Source organism: Taeniopygia guttata, chromosome 12 (genome assembly GCF_048771995.1).
Source record: "Taeniopygia guttata chromosome 12, bTaeGut7.mat, whole genome shotgun sequence".
NCBI lineage: Eukaryota > Metazoa > Chordata > Aves > Passeriformes > Estrildidae > Taeniopygia > Taeniopygia guttata.
In genome coordinates, this window is record NC_133037.1 from 12450987 (window position 1) to 12478439 (window position 27453).

Consider the following 27453-nt stretch of genomic DNA (forward strand, 5'->3'; position numbering starts at 1 on the left):
CTGTTGGGATAACTTCCAGTGCAGTTTAATTTTGAAGAAAATTTGAAAAGAGGATTTAGTATAGAAGAATATACAAATGAAGTTGCACAATAAGCCTGAGTAGGCTTGCTTGATTATTAGGATTTATTCTGAAATTCTTGGTTAGACTTAGCACATTAAGCTGAAGAGAGGTCTTACACCAGGTCCCTGGGGTCTTGTCAGGTTACCCAAGTAAGAAATTATTGAACTCTTTGCTCTATACTTACAAAGAATCTAGAATTTCCATTCTATATATTATTAGGGAAAAAGGTGATAAAAGATTCTATGGAACAAAATAATAATGTAAGTCTATTTGATTGCAAATGCAATAAAATGTTTAATTTCCTTTGTTTTCTGAAGTGCCTGGAGCCATTTTCTATTTAGCGATAGTTAAAAATAAATGATCCAGCTGGCTGAAAGCTTTTCACTTGGCAGGTAAACAGTATTACTCTCCAAGGAGGTCAGGATATTTTGCATTTCATCATTCCTGGAATTTGTTTTTTATGGTCCAGCTTGATTAAGCCTTCTGTGGCACTGGAAGAAAAGGAAGCACACCTTTTAAAGCAAGAAAACTGCTACTGACTAATTGAAGCTTAGGACAGTACAAATTTGATTTATATTTGCTCCCTTTCTAATACTAATTTTACTAAACACAATACAGAGTAATCACAGAACAGTTACTTAGAAATATCAATTGATTATTTTATTATTTAATTGGCAATTATCTTGCTTCTGGTTTAAGCCCAGCTGGCACCTGAGCCCCACACACCCACTCCCCTGGGAGAGCATTGGAAGGGTGAAAGTGAGATATAAATAAAGAAGAAATAAAGAGGAGAAATAGCTAAAGAAGTGAAGCAGTTTAAACTCATAGATAGCAAAGCATTGCAAGTTAGATGGGCCCCTCCAAACACTTTTCGTTGAGGGTTATTTTTCCTTCTCTTTGAAACTGAAGAGAACCCCCAGAGCCCTACAGTGATTACAGCATCTCCTGTTACCCTTTCCAGGGGAATTTTTTGACCAGTGGATTATGTGGGTTTCCCCCTCCATTTTTGTCTGAGAAATACTTGAGGAACAGCAGGTCATCCCTATGCAAGCACAAGGAATCAACACAGATTATTCTGTAACACGTCGGCAGCTTCTGTGATCTGGTGAACTGGGAGATGAAAAGGAATAGGGCTAATCCCAATACATATTTACATTTTACTGCAACTAACAAGCTTTTATATATAAATGTGCATACAAGTCAAAAATGTGGGGTTTTGAATGGACTGCCTTTATCTTTTAAAGTAATCAATAATAAAAAAGTGCTTGAGATATTTTAGATTTTGGTTTGTCGATAAATATTTATGATGAACAGAGGAAAATGGAATGGTTATTCACATTATCATATCCAGGTACTTGATTCTTATTGAGTATGGATAACACTCAGGATTTCTACAGGCTATGTGTATCAAAGGAAAAAAAAAGTCCTCTAATCCTCTCTAAAAAGTATAATATGTTTTAAGGTTTTTGGCAGTAGAAATGGCAGAGTGCTATTTTAAGATACACTTTTCTATAACAGCTTTTTTTGCTTCAAGTTTTAGAGTACAAGTGGCCTAGACTTCTTTCTCTTAATATATAAAATTCAATATCTAGGACTGAACTTGTTTCCAATACAACTGAGAATATTAAAGAGAGGGTCAAAGTAACAGATGAATCATGGAACGGATCAAGGTTATTTCAGTACAAGACATTTGGGAGAGGTAAAAAACCCCAGTGAGTACTTTTGACATGGCTTGAATAGAGTGAATGTGCTGTGTTTTTTGTTAGAAGTGGTAGCAAGCGGTTCATTATTCAACTGAATTTTGAATAAGGAGTGAAGTTATATTAAATAAAAGTATGAAATAGGCCTTTGAGCTAAGGCTGTCTGATTCACTGTTGCAAACATCAGTGAGGTCAGTACATCCTGTTTATGAGTACAATTGCAGTTTTAATGCTGTAGTCTTTCTTTTCATCTTGTGGTTTTTTTTTTTTTTTAATAGAATAAGGTAAGTGATAATACAGAGGAATTGAAGCAGGAAGAGAAGGGAAAAAGTTGTAGAATTCATATCCTGTGTTGTCTGAGATAATGGTTTAAGACTTGACAAAAGGTGAGTGTTCCATTGACCACCTGTTTGCTTCTCTCATCATGTAACATCTTTGTATGAAATACCAAAAATGATCATAGGAAAAAAAGCCTGTAATGGAGTTTTTACTGCCAGCATTCTGGCAAGTGTTCTTTTTAGGGATAAAAGGTTGTGTAATGCCTTTGAAGTTCCATTTTATTCTCATTTCTAGGATTTTAAATCTCTTTTGTGAACTCCATGATCACACTTTTTGATGTCTAGTCCTCTTCTCCTCTGTGTCTTTGAACACAGTGTGGCTGTTATATTTTTTGTACCTCTGCCTCATTGGTGATAGCTCCATACTACTGAGTGTGGCATCATTCCTTAATTATTTTTCTTCTTATGTAGAAATAATTTTTAATAAACGTGCCTGGGGCGGCTTCCTGTTGTTGTTAGCAACTTTATCTCCCCCTGTAGAGTAAATTTGAAGTAAGTAAATTATCCTGTAATCATCAATCCACTTATTTCACCAGCAAGTTGATCTACAGTCTGCAAGTAAGATGTCTGCTCTGGAGAACTAAAGAGCGTTGTGTTTAATGCTAATTTCTCTGTGCATCTCTAATAAAATGTCTCTTGACTGGAGTGATGCTAATGTTTAATTAACAGGCTCTTCTGTTTGACATATTTTGAACATAGGGTTATACACAAGCTTGGCTTCTTGGGCTAATAGATTTGACTGTAAAGATGATAATAGATAATACTTACAGAATAAAATCTAATTTCCCCCCCTTTTCAGTTGAAAAAACAAATGTGTTTTTCTTTGTAAGTATAATTGCATTTAATAGCTTAAGATACAGGCTTCTAAATTAATTTATAATAGCTGATATAAGTTCTCACTTATGGTAGATTGTGTCCTTTATAAGAACTTCCTTTGTACGGGGCTTTCTCATTTGCTGAGTAGCATACAGGTTTGATGTAGAGAATTCTGGGACAGATTTTACACCTGAAGGAGCATCTTGCATTACTGTTTACCTCAGAGGTGATGTAGGTGCATTTGCTTCTTTATAATTTAGTGAGAAGGCAAACTGGAAATTATGGGAGCTGTAGCATGTGAAATAGTAGAGACCAATTCCCCTGCGACTAATCCTTTGCTGCTACAAACGATCTCATCTGTACACCATTAGAGTATTTCAGAGCAGGATCTCTTCCTGTTCTTAGTGTTTAGATGGCCCTGAATTAGAGTACAATAATTCAATATTTTATTACTTCTGGAAGCAGTGCAGTTGTTTGAAATATCATCAATATTAATTTTTATGTGCAATTAGTGTGTAAAAAAACTTCAAAAAATGGAATGTGCTGTTTCTGTTACTGGGAATGTGGTGTGAAAAAAAACATCTTGTAGAGTGATGATTCTCTTTTTGTTAGAGGAAGAATCTCAGATGGAGGGGTTGGAATCAGCTGTTCTGGATTTGATGCAAGAATACTAAGAACTGGTGGCAGCAATAGCTGGGCTGAGAGAAGCCGTTATGAAAAGTAGTTTGAAATGTGGGAAAGCAAAGTAATAATTACAAAGATCATATTGCTTCTCACTCTTATCCTTCAGAGGTAGTGCTCTCATTGCCAAACAGGCTCTCACGTTTGGAGGGGGGAGCATTTGTATTTTCCAACAGCTTTGCTCTTAAGGATCAACAAATAATGGCCACAGCAGGAATGCAATGATGCTTTGTTTCCCTTAGCATATACAAATATTCATCCTATAACCTTTACACCGAAGTTCATTTACCTTTGATTATCTAATTTTTAAATATTGTCTTCAGTTTGCCATATTATTACTTAAGTAACTTATGCTGTAAAAAAGTGTGCTTTTTGCTAGAACTCTCCTAAAATTCTAGAATGGAATCTGAATGATGTCCACCAATAGAATTATTTATTTTACAATAATTAGGTGAGATAAGAACATGAATGAAGTGCAGTGTACTGCAGCTAGGTAGTCTGCCTTCTGAGAGATTAAGTGCAGCAATGTGTGATTATCAGCTTGCTAGTTAATCTTAAATCTTTCTTGAAAGTCTGGATACAAATTATAATCAATGGGGTGAAACAGAACTAGAAAACACTGCAGTGTTTTCCTTGAGAAACACCTCTAGGAACAGCTAGATTGTCAGTGCTGTCTTTGAACACCTGTACTGCAGAAACAGCAAAACTTGTGAAGCTTTGCAACTCCACAGAGTAAACATAATAAAGGTTCATCGAGTTTTCTAAGTCAAATATAAGATGCATCTGAGCATGAATTGAAAAGTAGAAAGATATAACATTATATAACTTTCTACTAAGAAAAGAGCCCATATGTTTTATTCAATTACGGACAGAAACTGACATTAGCTGAGCAGGATGCATGGAGTGTTTTGGATGACAGCAGGAGTATTGATTCTATACTCTCACTTCCTTTATACAGAGTAGAACAAATCCTCTCTGGTCATACAGTGCAAAACCTGGGGATTAAGGCAGGATATGTTGAAAGGGATATTCATTCTGATCACAAATCTGTACTTAAATTGCAATGAGTTCACATTATATAGCCAGCAGATGTGTAAGCATGTGATGTGCAGGAAAAAAAAACCCTGGCAGCTACAACTAAGTAAGTATTTTGTACTTCGAGGTTGCTCTAAAATCCTATACCCAGCCCCAGATCTTGTGCTGTCTTATCACAAATGTGGGGTGATGGAGAGAAAATCAATAGTAGTGGTGTGCTTGTGGAACTTAGCATTATTTTTTTGTGTGAGTGTAATGCTTGGAGTACAGAGCAGATGATCAAATTGCTTTATTTGTTCTTGCCTTAATAATTGCTTTCTTTTGTGTTTGGTTGCAAAGTAGTTGCAGAGATTTAATAACTCCTTTCTTTCTTAATACCTGTGAAAATGGAATATTCTTACAGCATGCTTACCTAAAGCAATGTGAAAAATGAGGGAAAAAACCCAATAGACTTTTGGAGGAAAAATAGATAGTGCTACCAATTTAAAATTCAGCACTGTGGAATGCATTTGGCCCCAGTGAATGAAATTGCCCCAGTACCTGTTTATTTAATTGAATTTGGCAACAAAGGGGACCCCTGAAGGCTTCTGGACACTTCAGGAGTTTTAACACCACTAAATATTAGCCCAGCATATGGGTACACTACTATTTCAGTAATTAAGGTTATGCAATGCACTTGGGGGAAAAGACATGCAAGGAAAGGTGAGGGATAAAAAAAAAATCAAGTCGTTTAAAATGGAATATTTACTGCGTATGAGTACAAAGTTGTATCTGGCTGCTGGCGTGTGCAGTGTCCAGAGGGTTTGGAGTCAGCACTGCCCGACCCATGGGGTGTCACCAGGGCCGGGAAATCAGTTCTACATCGGAAATACTGGTTCTGTGTCAGAACTTGGTACAAGGAGCCAAGAGTAGAACAAAGAGTGCAACTTAAACTCTTGTTAAGTGCTGACTGTAAGTCACTGTGTGTATCTATATATATGTATGTATGTATGTACACACACACACGTGGTACATGTGTCTGTGTGCCCCCCCACTACAGCTGTTGAATTATGAGGGGGAAATTATGATCTCTTTTAAAATACCTTATTTAGGCTGTTAATTTTATTATTCTATCCTGTGATTTCCAGTCCGTAGATAGTTTTAAGTATTTATTTATGTGATGTCCGTGGCCGTAGTGTGTTTATTTCTGTTACAGGCTTTTGCCCTTGCTTTGCTCCGTGAGGATTTTCTGGCGGCTGGGGATTTAGTGCCACCTTGTGGGAACACTCCAGAGCCGCAGATTCTTATGGAGATGTCTGTCCTGGCTTCCTTTAGGTCGCGAAGAGACTCCTACGAAATCTGACAAGAATAAACTCAGATTTAACAAAGTTCACTGTGAAACCAAAGTTCTCCCAACTTGTGAAAAACGTATATTTGTTAACTTCAGGGATATTTTTGAGCCTGATTTCTTTCCTGCATATCTGCATTTCTTCAGTAAACTAGGATGAAATGTCTTCCCAGATGGTCATCTTGCTTTGTGATGCATCGCTTGTCGCTTTGTTGGATCTAGCTGAACTCTGAGTGGAGCCACTAAAATCCCTATATTGATTTTTCTTTTTCATTTTCCTTTAGCTGTCTCAGAACACATAGTTCTAAGGCTCCTTTTCAAATTGTTTCAATGGGAAATGATTATGTATTGTGGTTAATCAACTCACAGTACTATTCCTAGTAGTGAAAAAGAATTGAAAGCTGAAAAGTGCTCTTTTATGTATTTTGCTGATTAAAATAGACCAGGGGGAGGTGGAAATTGGAACTTGTATTTCTGGCTTACTAAAAGCTGTGCTTGAAATTGTCACGTGAATAACTTATATTCATATGATTTTTCTAGTGGCTGCATTTAAAAAAACTATAGATAGAAAGTTACAAAATGGAAAGGTGGCAAGGGTAAGAAGGTCAGGAGAAATATTAAAATGTCCCATTCCCACAGCTTAGTAATATTCTGCATTTATCTCTTCTGTCAAGGAAGACTTCCTGTATAGAAACTTAAAGCCCCCAGTTCACATGTTAATTAAACATCAAGGTTTGCAATACAGTGGTGAGGTTTTGTCTGGCCTTCTAATTTTCCTCTTTTGTGTCTTTCAATATAGTATAAAATAATCACCAAAATCTCCACCGGACAGACTGGCAGGCTCTCTGTCTGTTGGAGTTCCTTCTATTGCTTCTTAGATAGGATATATAAAATTTTAACTTTTACAGTGTGTAAAGGATTAAAGTCCTCTGAGAAACAAGCACATACTGCATACTATGTGAATACTGTTTTTCATTTTTTAACATCATTCAGTGTTTTGTAGCTTGCTGTTTACTGATAGTAGCAACCATTTCTGTTCTGATCTGTTATGACTTTGTAATTGGAAACACTATTTGGACACCTCTATAGTTTTTCTTTATCTGCATTTCTCTTTGGTAGCTTCAGCAGAATCTGCACTCAGTCCACAAAAATTTCCTTCCTCAGATTTTATTTTATTTCTTTAATGAAGGAAGTGAGATGTTTCATTAGAGGCAGACTACAAAATAGAAAAATAGACCCCAGTTCACATCTTTTTTTCGTCTGGGAAAAGGATTCATTTTATTTTCATTTTTTCAAGCCAATAATGAGCTCTCTGCCAGAAGGAGAAACTATAGCAAATGTTGAAGCAGATAAAGGGAGGGTCTGTAGATCAAATACCACAAGTTTTTCAGTGTTTGAAATGTGACCCTGTTTGCTCTCAATGCTCTCCTTTTGTAAGCAATTTCTTGACTTTGTGCCTGAAAAAAATTCCTTTAATGTACACCGACCTCAGTTTTTGAGAAATAAGAAAGTAATAGGTTGTTTAGCATCCAAGATTTTTGCTATGCTGTTATTTTGACTGAATCAGCAGGCTGCACAATTCGTTCTACTGTCCAAAAAGAAAGAGTCAAGTACTTGCCAAATATTTTTGTTGCTTATCAGGTTTTTTTTTTAAAGCTGGCAATCAGAAACAACAACATTCAGCTGGCAATCAGAAACAGCAGTCTGAACTTTCTGTTCTTCTTTAACTGCAATTTGCACAATGGTTCACCCTTAACTGGTGTTACAGAACATAATCCCCTGGATATGAAAGTAAGAAGGCAAATATTCCCAGGTCTTTGAACAGGTGCATTTCAGTCATACATGACCATGGCAGCAAGAATAGAGCTCAGTTCCCTGCGACAAATGCAGACCTTAATTCACATGCAATCCTGCTTCTAAATGAAATACTCTCATTATGTGTATTTTGTTTTAATTTCTTGGCCCACTCTGATCATCGCTAAACCTAATTTTTCTCCTTGGGCCCCAAACCAGCAGTGAGGAATGCTGATCCTGTGGCATTCTACTACTGTTTAAAAAACCCTCTAATAATTATGTAGTCCCTAGAGTTTTCTGAGAGAGAAAACTGCCCTCCATTACATCAGTAATCTAGTCTGGAATCTGACAGGGTAGTGCTCAGTCTGTTGCTGGTCCACTGAGGACATTTGTGATTTTACTTTCATGTGAGCTCCAAATTTTTTTCTTTAAAAACCCCTAAAATATTCCCACAAAACAAAAATATGCTCTTAGCTTCTCCCAACATTTGATTAATCAATTTCCATGTTGATAACAAATATGTAAGCAATTTTATGGAATGAAAATTAACTAAAAACCTGTAGCTTAGTGAGGCTGAGACAAATAATATTTTATTAGTTTTTCAATTTAGTTACCTGGTTGTGACTTGCTGACCTAGTCTGGATATGGTTGCTTCTGTACTGGGCATTGGATACATAATACCCCATTAATTATAACAAAAGAGGAATATAATGCTATTTGATAAAAAGCTTGACATTGAACATCTCTGTGCTGGGAAAAAAATCTGCTTTGTGTGTGGAGACTTGAACTTTTAAATCAGGGAGAAATAATTTTTTTTTTTTTGGAAGTAAAACAGAAACAAAATTTCAGTCTGTAATAAATACACAGTGCAATGTTTCGTTAGTGAACGACACATTCAGTTTTAAGAATTTATTACACAATGTTTTGAGAGCTTTGTGTATGTCAGCAAATATTTTGTCTAAATAGAACATATTGAAAACCATTGATAATGTACTGTTAGCTTCTGAAAGTGTGTGATTATTACTTTAGGGTTTTTGCTTATTGTGTTAAATCTTTCTTCATATGAAAGCTTTAATAGCAGAGAAGGCATTCTCAAAAACAAAGGCTTCTAGAAAGTACCAGACAGTGCATCAGCAGAATTGGAACCTTACTGTTCCTCTAGATAAAAGGCTGAGGAGATAACTGGAAGTCTGCTTCATGGGAATCAGAGAGCTGGGCATGATGTGCTCTTGTGCTTTTTGTTTTTCTTTTCATCTTGTATCTGTTTGTTACCAGTGGGGCTTGTGGGTGAGATCGATGGGGGAGTGGAATTTTTCTAGTTTGGACAAGGCCTTGAGTGTTTTCTCACTTTCCTAGACTTGTGCTGTGGTGATGGGAAACTCAGACCATGTTTCTGTTCAGGGAGTGCAGTTACTCCTGGGATTATCTGCAGAACAGGGATTCTGCTCATCTTTGGTAAACAATGGGCAGTCAGAATACAAATCACAAATATTGATTATGTAGAGCCAAGGCCATGAGAGCCGTTTTGTGTGGGGAGGGTAAAGGTTTATCATCCCAAATAGTTTAAAAGCTTCCTTGGGGAACCTTAAGTGCTTCAATCATGAATAAAGGAGAAACTTTTCATGCAGGCAATAAAAGAGTATCAGAGGAGCTGGAGTTCGTGAGAGGGTGGAGGATTTCTCACAGTATATAATTTATCTGTTGAGAGTAGTTTTACAACATGAATGCCTAAGATTTATCCTTGAGTATCCAGGACTTCTAACAGTGCATTGTTCCTTAGCTGGGTAGTTAATGTTGCAGACAGAACTATTGGGAAACAAATAATAATCTGGTTTTCTTAAAATGACATTGATTTCCAGGCCTTGTTAAAAAGCATCTTGTGTTTCCTTCCTGTAAATTCTAAGAAGTAATCTGCAAACAGATTCTTCCACATGTGTTCATATTGGTCAAAATATTTGTTACTGATGATTTTTCCATCAACTAATTTACTATTTAGTGACTGTGGCACTACTAACAGTATTTCTCCAAAGGGAAGAGGTGAAAAAAAGGAGGCCAGTGTTGTCATAGCAGCATAACCGGACTGCTTAAAAGTTACCATGGTAAGGATCACCTAAATACAAACCCCTGCATTTTGCTATGATAGTGATGACAAAGGTTTTAATAAACCTCCTTTTTTTAATGACTAAAGAATTTTTTTCCCCCCAACATGAATCTTTGCAGATTATTCCTCTCAAGTCTGACTTGTTACATTTCTAAAAGTACTTTCCTCTTGACCTTCTGGTTCTTGTGATTACAGGCTACAAGATTTGGCTCATCAACATCTCTCAGCCCACAGCAAAAAAGAGAATTAGGAAAGAAATATATTTACAGGTTGTTCCTTAAAAAATAGGTGCAGAACTGCTCTGAATTTGCCTTTTAAAGCTTTTTAGCCTGTATGGGGATGCATTTTTGTTCAATGACCTCAAGTCTTTAGGCAATACTTGTTTTTTTGCCAAAATACTTATGTGAGATGACCTGGAGAAGCTGACTGAATAGTAGTGAAGTCTGATACTTCAGACTAAATATGTCAGCATTGCCCTATCAGATTCCAGAATAGATTACTGATTTGTTGGGAGGGCAGTTTTTGCTCTCAGAAAACTCTAGGGACCACATAATTATTTGGGGTTTTTTTAAACAGTAGTGGAATGCCATATGATCAGCATTCCTATGCTGTTTGGGGCCTGAGGAGAAATTAGATTTAGTGATGATCCGAGTGGGCCATGAAATTAAAACAAAATGCACATAATGAGAGTATTTAATTTAGAAGCAGGATTGCATGTGCATTAAGATCTGCATTTGTCATAGGGAACTGAGCTCTATTACTGAACTGAGCTCTAGTCCATGGGAAAAAACAAAAAAGTTTTCGATGTATATGACCTGATTCCTTATTTAACTTGCAAAGCCCAGGGTTAGGGGCAAGTTTAGGGGAGTGATAGAGCAGTTCGGTGGGCACTTGATTAGTGAGGGATGAGAAAAGGTTTGAACAAGAAGCTGATGGAGGGGGTGTTCTTTATTACAGTGTTCGTCTCTTGGAGCAACTTTACTGAAGCCCTACTGGCCAGGAAGTGCCTGGGTGTGGGCTGCTCATGGGCCATCAAGAGTGAATCTTGTGTTTTCCTTTGCTTCTGTGCACAGCCTTTGCTCTTGTTTTATTGAACTGCCTTTACCTTGACCCATGAGGTTTATTTCAACTTATTCCCCTCCCACCCCAGTCCTGCTGAGGAGGGGAGTGATAGGGTGGCTTGGTGGAGTCCTGGCCTCCAACCAAGCTCAGCCCACCACATCTGTGTCAAGAAATGTAGATTTAATTAAGTGTACGTGACAAGATTCCTTATTAAAATTGCAAAGCATGGTCGTAAGGGCAAGCTTTGTAGAATTTGACAAGACACCAAATTTAAAGGTATAAGGAAAGAAAAAGTAAGGAAAGTCAGACAAGAATTCTTTCTTTTCAAAGACATGGTTATATCATCAAACAGTGTTATGCAAAAGCTCTCTCACATCTCATGCTCAGAATTTTCAATGCTGAAGATTCATTGTGTGTGGTCAGAATCTCTTGCTATTCCTCCCAAATTAGATCTCTCCTTCCAACTCTTTCTGTCAGTCCTGTCTTACTGAGGCAAAATTCTAGTCAACTGATTTTCAGTGGGGTTTTTTGGATACCAGATTTATGAATTGTAATAGGCAGATGAGGAAGTGCATGAGAGAATTAATTTCTTAATTTATGGTAATGAAGAAAATATCTCCAATTCCCTTTCTTTTTTTTTCTTTAAAGAAGAAAATTAGGATTTGTTTTTCTTTAACAATACTTAGTTACAAATATTTGCAAATGTAATGTTCGTACTTATTTCAGTAGCACAACTAAATTTAACAAACAAATTGATTTAGATGCAGTTCATAAGAAAGCTTTAAGTAGTCTTTTTCCTTTTGATGATAGAGCCTCATACTGTGAAGAATTAAAATATAACAGTAATAGATTATGGAATAAATAAAGAAGCTTGATTTTAGAGAATGAGAGTATGGTTGACAGAATAATTTGCTGTTATATTTGTCGAGGTGTATTCTTCAGGGATAGCTGTAGCTTTCTATAGCATACAGTTACACAGGATGATTTTTTTGCACAGTCTTCATTTCATATTTGCCACTGCCAAGAGACTAGACTACATCAGCTGATTCAGCCCTGCCAATTCTCTTATTGGGAAGGAAACAGGAGAATCAGGATCTAAAATCCAGTGGACTGGGTTCTTGAATGTGTTCTTTGCTTTTGGTGGCAGTGTGATGGTGCAAAGCACGAGAAGCTGTGTTCTGTAGGTGGACCAGCAATTTGAAATCAGCAAGTCTCCTTGTTAATTCATTCCCCTCTGCTGTTCACCCTGTCTGTGGCTTTGGAATGCTCTGGAAGTGTTTATGTGACCCAAAGCACACTTAGGCAGGAGAATTCTCAGCAGGCAATTCTTCTGGGTGTAGTTAGTTGGCATAGACTGGAGGAACTTGTGTAGAACATGAATTGAAGTCTGGGAAGAGCCATTAGTTAATCTTCCTTTTATAGTTTTGTTTCAGTTTATGGGGCAATTCACAGTTCCGTGGATTGCTTCTTGGAGCTGGGCTGTGGAGAAGAATTGAAAAAGTTCTGAGAGAACTGTTTATATATTGTCAAGAAATTGGCATGGAAATATTTCTGGTTAACTGGTCCATTTTGAATAGAAGTTATAAAAAATGTGATAGATCTTACATGGGTTTTTAAAAAAATCCAGTAAAGTTCTGTGTCTCTAATGAAAGCCATGTGACAGATATTCACAGCACTCCTACATTCCATCCCCTGCAGTTAATTATACAATTTCTTTCCACCCTCACAACATTTGTTCTTTCCTTAGCAAGCTGCAGATACAAAAATCTGTGCCAGAAATCTAAATCTGGTCCACCATGTTCTAAGTCTTGAAGGTGTACAAAAATGGATTCTTTTATGTCAAAGTAGCAGTAGTCTGCCACAGTTGAGGCTGTTAGTTTTAAGATAATTACAGAGAAGCAGCCAGAACTACTGTCATGCTTAGAGACAAATGTGGGTTTGGGCGAGCACGGGCTGCTGGGGGCAGAAAAGTAGCTTGTCTCATTTATCTTAACCAGAATTGTTGTTTGAGTTCTTATTTCTAGTTGATCCAACAATTTTTGGTTTTTAGAGCTTACATTCAGAAGGTTTGTGTGTTAGCAATGCATATGTCAAGTTTACTTTCATTTATGGGTTAGAACATGGTATTTTAGAATTAGTTTTCTTTTGCTCATCTAGGTTTTTATAGACATATTGACATTTGATGTATAAGGACTACTTGACTTTGGAAAAACATTCATTTGTAAATAGGTTGTAGTATGAAGTAATAAATATTGTCTGATTTAACATTAGGAGGATGTATCTTAAATCATTATTCAGATCTGGGAAATAATTTTGACTATTTATGGTAGTTACTGAATATTGTTGTTGCTTAGTTGTAGCATAGTAGTACAGAGAAGGTTATTGGTCAGATGTGAGAAGTAGGACAGTGAAATAATTTTGGAATCCAGAAGATGTAGTCAGTCTTGGGGTCACAAACAGTTGGCACATCAGTAGATTTAAAGTGGGGAAGTTTCTATATCTAAAGGATTTTAAAGTTTACTGGAGTTTTTAAGCTTATTATAGCTAACTAAAAATATGGTGAGATTAAAAAAATGTAAGAGTTGCCATTAAATAAAAGCAGGGCTGTAAATGAGTGGCCTACATGTGTATGCTCTCAGCTGAGTGTGTGCCTTGTAAGATGCCGATACTAAGAGAATTAAGATCTGGACATACATTAAAGTAGTGCTTATTTAATAATAGAACAGATTCAAAGTGTCTTGCTGAATTCTACCACTGGCAATACTTATTTTCCATTTGAAATAACTGATAAAAGACATTATTTCAAAATGTTGGTTTCTCAAGGTTTAGAATTTTTCATTTAGCTTAAATCATTGCTAAAACTCAACAGATTTATGTGTACTTGTGTAAAACATGAAGGTAGTATCAAAAGAAATGAAGTTTTGTTGTTATTTTGTTGTCTGTGTTGTTGCTGTTTTGGGTTTTATTTGGTGTGTTTCTGTTGTTTTTTAGAATGTGGAGTTGCAGGACATCAATTAAACATAAAAGGTCTGATGACATGCATTTAAGTCCCCTAATTCCTTCAATTAAATGTCTTTTAGTACAGACTGTGAGCCTGTTCAGGAATTCATATTTCTAAAAGCTCAGTGTGCTGTGTAGGTAATGAGCAGAGGGAAAAAATAAGAAAAACAAATTATCAGATGAGGACATATTCTGAAATGACATTATAAACCATAGCAATTTAGGCTAATTATCTGTGCTCCAACCTTAACATGGGTAAAATCCATTTTGATTTTGCTCTGTGTGAGTAAGGAGTGCAGGACTGGAACAGAGACAGATCTCTGTACTCAGATGTAGTATAAATATCTTAGGACAAATTACAGTGTTCTGAAAAACCTAAAAGTGTAAAAGAACAGCAATGTCCAATAGGAATGTTGTAATTTATTATGGAACTGATTATTTCGAATATGTTTTTCTTTGTCACCTCTATTGAGTGAAGTCTGTCTGTAAGTTTATATATTTGAGTACTGTGAATTTGTTGTTGCCTTTCTGTATAAGTCAATAAAATATTTTTTTTCTGTTGAAGATACTTTTTGTTGAATTCAGTTCTTTCTGTTGAATCTCCTTTGCTTGCATCTGACCTTTATTTATGTTGATTTCGCTTCATTTTTTCGTTTACCATGCTGTTCAGTTTTTGGATGCCAGAAGAACAAAGGTTTGTCCACTACTTGCAGTAAATTTATTTTTCAAAATTTATTATTGCTTATTGTGGTTTTTTTTGTTTGCTTTTTAGAGATACAGTAATCCTGTTTACTAAACTTTTCATAGCTTTAGCTTCCAAAATGAAAAAATGAGACCAACCGGCCCAAACTCAGTCCCTCCCTAAAGTCCCCTTAAATTGTAGTGAGGGCTTTGATTGACTTTATAAACAACAGTACTGTTGAGCACCATGAAGAGCAGATTTATCTTTAGTCTATGAGGTAATTTAGAAAACATGGAATACTGAGTCTTTGAGCTTTGTAGGTTCTAATGGATGTGTCACTACCTAGTGTTTGCATTTGTTGCTATTAATTTTATCTGTAGCTGACATTATTTTGTGTCTGTGTACGTTGTCTTCTTTTTTTTTCTAGAAGCACTTGAAAGTTATTACAAATATTGTCACCTGCGTTTGATATTTTATAAGGTCATTTTGTATACTTTCATTACTAATTCTAATGATGTTTTGTAACAGCATACAACAAAACGAATCAAATAGTAATTCTACATTCAGATACTAAGCTAATTTTTTCTCTTTCATCTTCTTTATTGCAGCATCTGCAAATGACAATCCAGGCACTTCAAGATGAGCTTAGAACCCAGAGAGACCTTAACCATCTTCTCCAGCAGGAAAGTGGGAACCGAGGAGCTGAGCATTTTACCATTGAGCTCACAGAGGAGAATTTTCGAAGACTTCAGGCAGAACATGATAGACAAGCTAAAGAGCTCTTCCTATTGAGAAAAACTCTAGAAGAAATGGAGCTTAGGATTGAAACACAAAAGCAAACACTAAATGCCAGAGATGAATCAATAAAAAAGCTTCTAGAGATGTTGCAAAGTAAAGGTTTGCCTTCTAAAGGAATGGAAGATGACAATGAGAGAACTCGAAGGATGGCAGAGGCTGAATCTCAGGTTAATCATTTAGAAGTGATTTTAGATCAGAAGGAGAAGGAAAACATGCATCTTAGAGAGGTAATGGAAAACTCATTTCTTTGTTTAAAATTCAAATTTTTGTTAAAAATAGTCATGGAACTTGTTGGAGTTTTAGAAATATATTTAGAGTATTGAAGTGTTTTCTTTTTGTGCTCTAATTTTTGGATGGAAAGGATAGCATGCATTTGTTTTCCATCTGTATTAAGTACTCAGCAGGACTATATGGTATTTGAGAGCAAGAATAAGAAAATATGAAAGAGAAGTAGGTATATTTGGGCTTATTGTCTCTGTAATGTTGTTTTGCAAAGTTTCTTTATCCTTTGATTTTGGTAAAGTGATACCTGGCAAGTGAAGACTGGACCTACTGAAGAGGGAAGTGATGCCTGCTGCTGCTCTAACTAAAGTCATGAGTGCATGCTACCTTTGTGTTGGATTTGTATGCCTCTATTGTTTGAAGAGTGTTTTAAAAATATTTTCCTTCCATATACACAAAGGATTCTGCCTATGTGCATTTCTAATGTATTTTCATGTGGAGATACTCCAACTTTTTACATAAATATACCCTAATGTCACATTAAAACACTGTGCTGCTGCTTGTGCTCTACTTTGACAAAACCTAAATTTGATTTCAAGCCCACCTGCACTAGGTGCCTACATCACTTGCAAATGCATTTTTGGGACTGGATTTGGGATGATTGGATTGGTACAATTGAAAGAAAATCTGGCCTTGTGTCGAGCCCATCTGCCCCTTTAGATTCCAGCAGTGTTCTCATGTGACTCTGTCAGGCAAACCAGGCAGGGCCAGAGACCCTGCTAAGGAGGGTGAAAATTTGCAGGAAGGTTGTGGGCAGCAACACACAGCAAGGGAAGTCAGCAGAAACACATCTATTCACTTAGAAACTCAGCAGCAGTTGGTCACTAAAAACACCAATTTGCCTGACAGATCAAAGCACAAATGAAATTAGTGCAAGAGATTAAGAACAGCTATTTACATCTAGGGACTATTGGCAAAATATTTCCTTTGCTATGGACAAATTATTCTATATTTAGCTTATGTTCTTCTCTAACCTAGAATATGCATTGAAGACTCAGTAGTTTCTGCTGCCCATTTGCAGCTTAGAAAGTGGAAAGTTTCATTATATGCTTCAGTAAAGTTTTCTTGTGAAGGTGTGGATCCTGAATCTTTTCACAGGCAGAATTTTAATTAAAACTGATGTAATGCATTAATGGATTCTGCAAGGAATTGCATAAGGACCTAATGATACTGAATTTGTGATGAGGAAGGGTTGTGGAGTAAGTTCTGTAAACTAGCAGACAAGTTTCTGGATTTAGATATTTAGATCTGCATACACTCTGTTTTCAAGGATGGGTGATTATGTGATTGTATTTATTCAGTTTTATCAGTGTCAATTAAGCCTGTGAACCCTAATTTAGCTTTATATGGGACATGAGGAAATTTGAAGAAAGTTTCTAATGAGAATAGTTATCAAGGACAGTGAGAAATAGAACTAAATTGAGCTCAAAAAATAGATAAAGGGTAGGCTTCCAAGTAAAGTCCAATTTGCATCCATTTTACTCGATGTTTATTTCCAAGACATGCGGACAGGAGAAATTATTGCTACCTATAGACTATGCATGTTTCTCCTGTATTTATACTGAATTAATTTGATATGCCCCCCCCAGTTGTTCTCAGGGGCAGGGAAAAAGTTGTTTTTCCCTCAGTTTATATGAGAATATAGAGGTTGTCTTTTGTCTGGAGTGCTGCAAGTGTAGATTGGGATTTACTGCTTATGACATGCTGATATACCATGGTAAGTGGTCAAGGTTTAAAATTTTACTGGATTTGTTGCTTGGAATCTGTCCCAGCCAGATTGGCAGGAACTGTCTAATGTTTTGGACATTTTGGCTCACAATTTCATTGTTTTTATAAGAATTCAAGGCTTTGGGTGCAGTCTCTTTCTCCAGCTCTCTTTCTGTTGCACATAGTATTTATAGGTTTTATTTTTTATTTATTTTTGAGTTTCTGGATATTTGAAGTTGTAGGGAGCTTGGAAGTATGATGTGTAAGCTGTAGGAACTCTTCAGAAGTAAAATGTTTTAATAGGTGCCTGTTTGTTTATCCAGGATTCTGGGTTTTATTGTTCTGGTGGACTCTTGGAAAATGTACTGAGGTTCAAATTTTTTTAAAATTTTCTTTCTTGTTATGGAAAGTTGTCTGCGTGCTTTGAAGTACATCAGACATTATGTATAGTTTGAAAGTATTACGTATTTGTTAAAAGACCAAATAGATCAACCTTTGATCTTTATGTGTAGCTTGGTAAATCCTTGTTCTGCAGTGCTCATTTGAATTTCTGTCTCTACTTTTAATCTTCATTCTGCACAATACAGGTTCTCAGTATGATAAAACAGAGGTTACTGGGTTGAATCTTCTGCAGCAGCCTGCCCAGTGGATCGATTTTTTCCCTGTAACTAGTGTTTATTGTTTTTCATCCTAACTGTGTAAATCACCTGTCAGTTATTGAACATTTTTTTTCCTCCTGAGAATGCTTTAAAAGTAAGCTAGAACTTGGATACATTCTTAGTGACTTTCATTCATGATTTATTTAGAATTCACTCAAATTGTATTAATCTTTATATACACTTAACAAAATATTTGTCATTTTAGAACATAATCTAAAATACTCTGCTATCTTTATTTTTACAGGTTGGAGTATAGCTCACGTGTTGAGTGTATTTCTGAGAAACTAGCATTGGGTCATGTATAATGTTCTGTTTGATCAAATCCTGGATGGCTGTTTTTTCTCTTTAATTCAGGGGTGATTCAGGGGGAATTCCTTTATGGAAAGGGTTGTTAAATGCTGGAATGGACAACTTGGGGAAGTGATGGGGTCGTCATCCCTGAAGGTGTTCAAGAAATGACTGGGTTTGGCACTCAGTGCCATGGTCTGATTGAGAAGGTGGAGCTGTTCAAAATCTTTGGACCTGATGGTCTTGAATGTCTTTTCCAACCTTAATGACTTGGTGATTCTGTCAAACAAGGATGATGAAATTCTGTGTAGCATCATATGAAGTTATTCAACAAATAGGGTTTGTTTGTGTCAGTTTACCTTTACAATGATAGATTCTGCTGTAGATTCCAGCAGAAAGAGTGCTGTCTGTGGAAAGAAGTTACCATGATGCGAATGAAGTTGAATATGGAAAAAATTAACTGAAGACAACTGATTTTTTACAGCCTCAACACTACCTTAAAATGTTATGCAGAGATGGACTTTTGTAGAGGGGCATAAGCCCTTTGCTGTGGGTATTAATTTAAAATTAATTTCCATCTAAATTTTTCAGTTCATGAAATTTAATTGTGTGCCAGCCTAGCTAAAAGAAGGTCAAGTCTTACATGTTGAGCTCTTGACCATGTTTTCCCCTAATGCAGCCATAATTTTCTCTCTTATGCTGTTCATTTCTTAGTGCTTTAAGACAGTGGAAAGCTGGAATTTTTTCTTTTGTTAATTCATTTTGTTCATCTTTTAGATAATTCAACATGATGGTGTAGAAAGTTATTTATAGTCACTGATGGGTGATAGTTTGACCAAACCAGAGAATTAAACTGCCGTGTTGTGAGAGAAACCGAAGCAAGTGGTCTTGAAACACTGGGAATTTAGGACAACCTCTTGAACACACCTGTATCTCAAATCAATGTCAGTTCTCTCTCCTTGACCTGCACCCTCTGAGCACTGATCCTACAAGGAATTGAACAGTAAGGGAGGTGTTCTTTGTTACTCCACAGCTGCTTTTGTCTAGCTGGTAACTTTTTCACTTAACTAGGTAGAGAGAAATAACTTCTTCTTGTCTGTCAGACTCCACCACCTTGTCAAATACTATTTTTCTGGCAATTTCACACAAGAATGCACATTATCAGAAATAAATATCCTACTGTTCTGATTGGCTGGTTATCTAAGAATCATGCAGAAATTTCTCATTTTTAAGCCATTGATTGCTTTTTGCCCTTTCCCCACCCACCCCCATGAGAAGCCTCAGCAGAATTTGATAATTATAGCTGCTTCAAAGATCTGGAAGTTCTCCAGGCTTTAGGTGGTATTTCTTAGAGAAAGTACAGGCGAGAGTAATGGAATTGCTGGTGTACTAGAGGCAGAGAAATAACTCCAGAATACAAAACAGGTTTTTTTTTCTTAATTTGCTATCATAATCTTAGGACATACAGGGAGTGAGGTGTTGACTTGGTGGCCCTCAAAGATTGTATCTTTCTGCAGTGTACAATCCATGCATCTTTAAACTTTGCATCACAGAAGCACACTTGTGATGGCAGTTTTGCTCAAGCTTTGTGTTTCAGGGCCTTAGAAGTGGCAAGTGTGAGGCACATTATAGAGCAGGAGAAGGAGAATAAAGCTGAAATTGGAATCCTGCTCTTTTACAGGAATAGCAAAGAATATCAATGTCAGCAAGGTTCACTAAAATGCTGGGGAAATAAGCTGTGTAAAAAATGGGGTTAGATTTCTTTCCTTTATCAAGGAATTTAAAATCTGGGCAATAAGCTTTCACAGGGATAGCAGAATTCCCAGCTTGGAGAGAGTTATAGCAAAGTTTTCCTTAGTTGCTGATTCACAAAGCAGGAGAGGACAAATGTAGCTCTTGAGTAACAGTGTGAGCATGTGTTTCTGCTTCAGTTTGGGAGATGGAGCCTCTCGAGGGAGTGTTGAGCTCTGTTTCGTGCTTTCTGAGCATTTCTGCCCAGATTGCACTTGGTTTTCTATCACTGTTAGACTGAATCCTATGCCTTTAACTAATTAAATTCACTCAAGTATTTTTGTTAGTGTTTTTCAAAGGTAGATGAAATTTATTGTTGTTTTCTGAAAAAAATGAATGGCTTTTGCTTTGATAGGAAAATGAATGTATCTTGTGGGGAGCAAAGTGGTCTTTGCATGTAGACTTGAGAAAAAGGACATTCTTGGTCTGTTAGTGGTTGAAAATATGTCTTGAAGCCATAACATCATTCTATGGCTTTCTTCATGTTCAGAATTAAATATCATAAAGATCACTAAATATACATTCTTGTCAGAAAACACAAGGTGCCTGCCTTAAAGTTCTTAAATTGGTTATCACATGTCTCTTCTAGAATTTTAAATAAACATTTGTTTCTCTATAACTTTGTGAGAACTGTAGGTAATATGGGGATTTTATCATGTGGAAATCTAGCACAGATGTTTGGTATTACTTTTTTTTAAACATAGTGGCCACACATTATTTACCCTAAGTACCATTAAGTATTTTTTTATTATTGCTATTAAAAACTTGCCTAAGGCAAAGTCCCACTAAGTCTCTAGTAAAGTCAAATGTTAAAATTCCACAAAGTATTTTATTATATATACATACACGTATATTACATATGCCCTCTCTGTACAACATACAATTTCACTAAAACAAATTCTGAGATCATATTGGATTTTATATACACATTTTAACTCTTATCTTGCATGTATTCTTAAAATAATGTTGTTGCTCATGGTTTAAAATTAGAGCTTTTTTGTATTTAGTAGAAAGAAGAACAACACATCTTTATAATAATTTAAAGTGTACTTCTAAACTTTCAAGGGGCTTTTTAAAACTTTGCTCTATCTTTGAACTCAGCTTGGTCAAATAACGAAGGCTGCTGATAGGATTTGAACTGCCATCATGAATTAGTTATTGCATGTTTTTAAAGTTATTAATGGAGCAAAGTTCCTCTTCCACTGTGAATAGAACAGATGCCTTGCAGACTTTTGGTGTTTACTGTAAATGTCTTACACTGGAGCCAGTAGTAATTTACTAAGGAAATGCTTTATCGACACCGAACGTTTCTTCCCCAAAGTTGGTTACCCAGATTAACAACCATTCTAGACTGAGCTTTTTTATTAGGTTCATTAGTATACCTCTTTCCTTTTATTTCTCCTGCCTCAACTCAAAATATTAATCTTATCATTTGCTCTAAAGACAATTGCTTTTTATCAAAATACCAATAGTAATGAGTGTTTTTAAGGTGATGCCTTAAGTATACAGAAGGACTCTGCAGTGTTGGCAGTTGCTGGAGACATGAGAAAGTAGACAGAACCTGCTTATGCTCTAGAGAACAGTTGTTACTTCTATCATAGGCCATTCAGATTTTGCTATGCCCTGTGATATTCTTGCTAGGGAGCTTGGCTGCAATAGTTTTTATAAGTCCATGAAGGATTGGAAAGCTTTGTTCATTTAGAAATCACTTTCTTTAAAAGCAGGATTGACCTCCATGACACAACCACCAGTAGTTTGGAATTGCATATATGAGAAAGCTGTCAGTTTGAAACTGCCATGCCTCATACCAGCAATTAAAAAAAAAATTTTTGGAAGAGAGTAAAACCATATCCATAAATAAGCTGGATTTCTGTACCTTTCTGTGTGGAGGTGATCAGTATTGATCCTGCCAGCATTCCTGGAAAGTGCATCCTTTAGAAGGCAATCTGGGGACTGGCTTAAATTGCTGTAATTCAAGTGTTGTCCCCAGACATAATATGCTGTCTTTGCAAGGCTCTTTGCTCAGTTCACACATTTACTACTTTCTAGTTGCATGATAAGTTTTTGGAGACAAGCCACGATGAAATAGAGAAAAATTATCAGTTTTGGTTTCTTTCATATTCCCTGTCCCATAAATGCTCTGTTACTCATTTCTGTGCCAATAACTTCATTTTCCTATAATGTAATTAACTTTTTCTAGGTCCATCTTCCTGTCCTTTTTTGGATGAATGACTATAGCTCATGGAAGTGACTCACAGACTCTGAGACGTTAATGTATTTTCTCAGAATCAGAACTGAATTTCCAGGGAAGGGGAGAGCTGGCCACCCTGGAATTCCAGTGTACACTGCTCTGATTTAGACCCTCTCTGTTAGCTGATTTGAAATTACTTTGTCTTAGGAAACATTCAGCCTTTACCCTGGACTGGAAATCCATGTATTTTCACTTGAGATAGAGTTGCAGAAAACTGCAACAGGCCAATCTCCTGCCAGAGTCTATATATATATATGAGCGCACTTTTTCCCTTGCAAGGTTGCAAAGACTCAAAAGAAGAAAATGTTTTTTCATCTTTGAAAACAACCTCCTCCCTCCTCTACCCCTCAGTCTGCTAATAAAGTAGTTTTTCATTTGCTAAAAATGAGTTTTGCCTTGGTATGTGATGGCTTATTTTAGTAATGAAAGTGGAAGTTTTATTGTAGGTAGTAGAACACAGCTAATAATGTAAACCCTTTCTAAAGTTTCACCTAAATCTCAACTTAATGAAGAAAAGTGTAATGTCAGATTAAGCTATTTAACAAAACAATATTTCTGATATAGTGAATAGATTGTAATTTCCTAATTTTATAGCTATAGTGTTTGACTTGTGAGGCAATTCTGATAATAGGAATTTTTTTTTTGATTTTTAACCGTTTGGGGCTGGTATTCCCACATGGTTATAAGGCTCTCAATATATTTATGCACAAATACAAAATTTGATAATGGCTATAAACATAATTCATCTCCCTATAAATACTTGGCTAAAATGTTGGTGAATAACCCCAATAATGCTCTGAAAGACATAGCCATCAAAAATGTGGATATGTTTGAAAGCACTGAGAACAAAATTCTGTTTGTTTTTTTTTTTTTTTTTTAATCAGATGATATCAGTGCGATTGATTGATTTAAGGGGAATAGCATTAGATTTGAGAGAATAAATGAATCCAGACTTGGTTACTGGTAGGTTACACTGTTGGAAAGAAATAGTTTTCCATAGCTTTTCTGTAGGTGGAGCCAATGTCTTCACCTGCTTGGTTCATTTCCATATATCAGCACAGCATCCTCTCCCTGAAACATAACCCTTTAAAAAAAAAAAAACAACCCACATGTTTTAGAGCCGTTTATGTCTAATGAGTTTATTTAGGATAGTTACTGGTTCTGTATGTTCTTCATTGCCCTGCTTTTTATGCAATTTTCTTTCTAAACACACACTTTATGTTCTTTCCTAGAGACCTGTGATAATGGAAGATTTTTTTACATAGTCCAAGTTCTACTGATATTACTAAAAAAAAAAAAAGAAAAATAATGTAATAATTGTCAGAGAAATGCTTAGTCAGCTGATGGCTGTAGTTGGTAACAGCAAACAGATTCTTTGTGTGTTTCACTGGCTGCTGTATGCTCCATTAACAAAATTCTTATGCTGCCATTCCTCTGCAATGTTGTCTCATTCCTAATTGCATTCAGACCAGTATTTTTATGGAAAACTTCCAAATGGGGCTAATAAAGAGCCATTTGTTAAAGGGAATGAGCTTCACACACCTTTCTCTTTAAAGTATGCGTGTGGAGAATGCATTAATTTCATTTGCTAATAGATAATTACATCGAGTTATCTATTTTTTATAGTCACACTGCTTTAATTTGCTTTGACTCTTATACATTTAATTTCGATGATTGGAAATTTATTTATAAAAGTACATAGGTCTTAGGTTTTAGATTTATAACAATGAATATAAGCTAAAATAGATGGGTTTATTTTCTTTAGCTCATTATTTGACTTAAAACTAAACATTGGAAAAATATTTCTCTAATGCATAGTCTTTAGAAGGAGAACTCCAGGAATTTCTCAGTTCGTGAGATCCTTTCAGCAAGTTCCTGCAAATACTGAGTCAATTAAATTTCTACTTTTTCATTAGCTGCTGAATTTTTGCAAGGTTTATTAACTAGAGCAGTGGTCTTTAGATGCTGAGCAAGAAATAGTGTGTGGATTAATAGGTATTTGAAAATATTGGGAAAAAATTTGAGGCCCTAAATAATTCCTAAAAATCAGCCAGTAGCTAACTTGAAGATTTTCATCCTTCATGTAGAGCATGAAGGCACTAGATGGCTCTCTTGAACGAGGATTGTGTTTCAGTGTTGTTTTCACAGACAATCTCATCCTGTTTGTTATTTTTCATTGCTCCTTTTAGAGTGGTAGTCCATGCAAAGACATTTCCACACAGATTTTATTTGAGTCTGTGATCTGAATGCAGTTTACAACAACTAAGTCAGAGAACCAAAGCAAGCAGACTGAAAAGGGTAGTGCAGCTTTCTACAGAAAATCAGGAGTGCAGTCTGAAGGGATTGGTGAAATTTGGTCCCACTGTGTTAGTCAGGGATTGTAATTTGATTTACTAAAGTTAAAGAGCAAACTAAGGGGTCATTTTCCTCTTTGAATGGGTTGGAGCTTCATCATATCTGCTCCGATACTGCAGCTGCAACACATCTGAAAGCGCATTGGGGAGCCAGCAGTGCTTGTTTCAGGTGTTAGCATGTTCTTAGCAGTGCTGAATTAAAGCACAGCTTCTCTCAGCTTGAGGCACCTGTGAGACACTGGGCACTCCCATGGCTCCAGCATTCCTTGTTTCAGTATCTGGGGGAAGCAGCTGCCATTCCAAAGAACAGTGTTTTCATGGAGAAAGCACATTTCTCTGCTACATCTTAAGACTCATAGGCAATGTCATTGCTGATGAAATTTTCTGTCCCCAGCTATGAGTAATTAAGCTTGTAGCTACTTGCTATTTCATAAGTGATTGTGCAGGTGTCAATTAGATGAGGAGACTGAATATACTATATGCTGAATTATCTTTGCTGTCATTTATTAAACATCTGTTTTGATGAAGAGTTACAGTATCCTTTGGGAAATACCACTCTGATAATTCCATAAGATGTAGCATTCATTCTCTCTCTCTTTTTTAAACAATTATTAAAAAATTTTAAGATTTTTTGTACCTCAAATGAAAGATGCTTATGCAGGTTTCCATAGCTCGAGCAACATAATGATGAACAAATAAATATGAGGTAGACAGTTTTTCTGATATTGTAGTGCTTTTACACATACATGCCACAAACAAGTTTTTCCCCTTGCAGACCTTTCTCACAAAGGAAGTAGAATCTGTATTCGATTTTAAAAAGTACCACTGTAGCAGAGGAGGAAGGATTTTTATTGCAGATGCATTGTTATCCCCAGCAAAAATGTTGGTCTGTTTTAGAGCCTTGGTGGACTGAACACCTGCATGTTTCAGTCAGAGCAATCAGTTTGTTCTTACTTGTTCCTGATCTGCCTGGAGAGAGTAATTTTCAGCTCTCAACTTGCAAATGGCATATTTTCACATAGGAGGACATGTGGCAGAGGAAAGATTTTCAGCTGATAACAAGTTTCAGAAACCATTATCAAAATAATGTTACCTTTCAGCCTCTCAACAGTACTGTGAGTGTTTACAGAGGTCTTGGCAGTGCTTACTCCCCATCTGCACCATTAAGGCACAGCATGATTGGCCAGAAAAAGGAATTCTTACCAAGAGATTGGGAACAGACAAGCATAGGCTCCCAGGAAAAAAGTTCATTTTAACACCAACTCAGATAATAGAATTTATCAAAACAATAGTGGGCTTCAGGATGGTAAGATGGAGCTTCTGGAAGGATTCCAAATTGGGGCTACTTTGATCATTTTTTTCTGCTGTGTCCTTCAGCAGGAAGGGTTTCTTGCCTCTATCACATGTATCTGGAAGCCAGGTGCCACATTCAAAATTAATCTTTAATTTATTAACCATTTTTTTCTGAATGGCTGGCTTTCCAGCAAAGCCTAAGAAACTGGTTTAAACATCCAGAAAACCTAAGTGTTTTTTGTGTCTGATAGAAAAAAAATAGAATTAGAAAGTTTCATAAAACTTCCCTTTTATTTCTTCAGAAACGAGTTATGAATGTATTATTAGGAGGCTGAATAATCCCAGTATATGAATTTGTGGTTTTGCTCATGGTGTGGAGTACCAACCCGTGGTACTTCACAAGCATCTTTCATTCAATTTTATGAAGCTTTAGTTCTAATGTCAAATGTGTTTGAATATTGCCTATGATCTCTTCCTGCTAGAATCATTGGGTAGAATGACAGAGATGAACTCCATAAATAAGGGGAAGTGTAGGCTGTTCAATTACAAGTGCTGCCATACAGGGTTTGTGCATCATGATATTTGTGAAATGCTTACTAGTTATTTAGTAAGCATTTGTGAAATGCTTACTAGTTATTTACAAAATGCTGAAAGTGTGAGCAGAAGCTCTCCTGAGAAGAGGAGCAAAAGAGCTGGCTTAACATATTTAATTTGCCAGCTGTAGGAGTTATGCACTTTTTTTGGATAGATATTTACTACAGGAATGTAAAATTCAGGCAATTTAACAGTATGAAGGAATTTATGAAGAAAGCTTGTTTTTTCAGATGGCAATAGGTTTTGTTCATGATTTGAATAATTGCATTTGTCATTATGACAGCTAAATTTATTTCACTGTGTTCTGCCCAGGTCACAATTATGTGTTGTAAACTTGGCAGTCATTGGTGTTCCTGGTTCCTGGTGTTTCCCTGGACTGCTGCAACTCGAGGTTGCAGCAACTCACGGATTTATGAAAGACCTGCAAGAATTCTTTTTCCACAAGATCATCCTCCCCTTCTTTTTCAGAGCTGAGTTAAATATTCCAGATCTAATGTTTTGAATTTTTGTCTACCATCCCTTTTCCATTTCACTTTGAAGGAGGAATTCAGCAATAACAGTATCAACCAGTATCAGGCTGAAACAATTGAGACTTTTCTGTGAGACTTCTGGCTCGCTTTGGTGTTTACTGTGTCTCATCATCAGGTGATTGTGATGAAGCCATACTCAAAATTTTTGCCCAAGACAGGTTTCAGAATTACAAATTTAATCAAGTTATATGCTAACCTGTATTCCTCTTGAGACACATTGAAATAATGAGAAAACTACTTGGCACTCATAGATATCAGAAAAGCCTTTTTGTTTGAAGGTTTGGAGCCCTTCTTCCCTGAACTGTTAGT

General features: G+C 36.2%; 1 protein-coding gene across 17 annotated transcripts in view; it reads left to right on the forward strand.

The window, feature by feature from the left end:
- ERC2 (ELKS/RAB6-interacting/CAST family member 2) overlaps window positions 1–27453 on the forward strand; it is a 404176-nt gene that overhangs the window by 34185 nt on the left and 342538 nt on the right. For 13 of the 17 annotated variants that reach the window (XR_012057919.1, XR_003962561.4, XR_003962563.4 and 10 more), the window contains exons 3-4: window positions 14586–14609; window positions 15206–15622. Coding sequence is in view for 1 of the 17 variants with exons in the window: in XM_030283350.4 (XP_030139210.1) it covers window positions 14586–14609; window positions 15206–15622 (441 nt within the window). In the remaining 16 variants the exon portion in view is untranslated. The remainder of the gene's footprint in view (window positions 1–14585; window positions 14610–15205; window positions 15623–27453) is intronic. The other 4 variants (XR_003962565.4, XR_003962568.4, XR_003962571.4 and 1 more) reach the window with 1 other exon arrangement.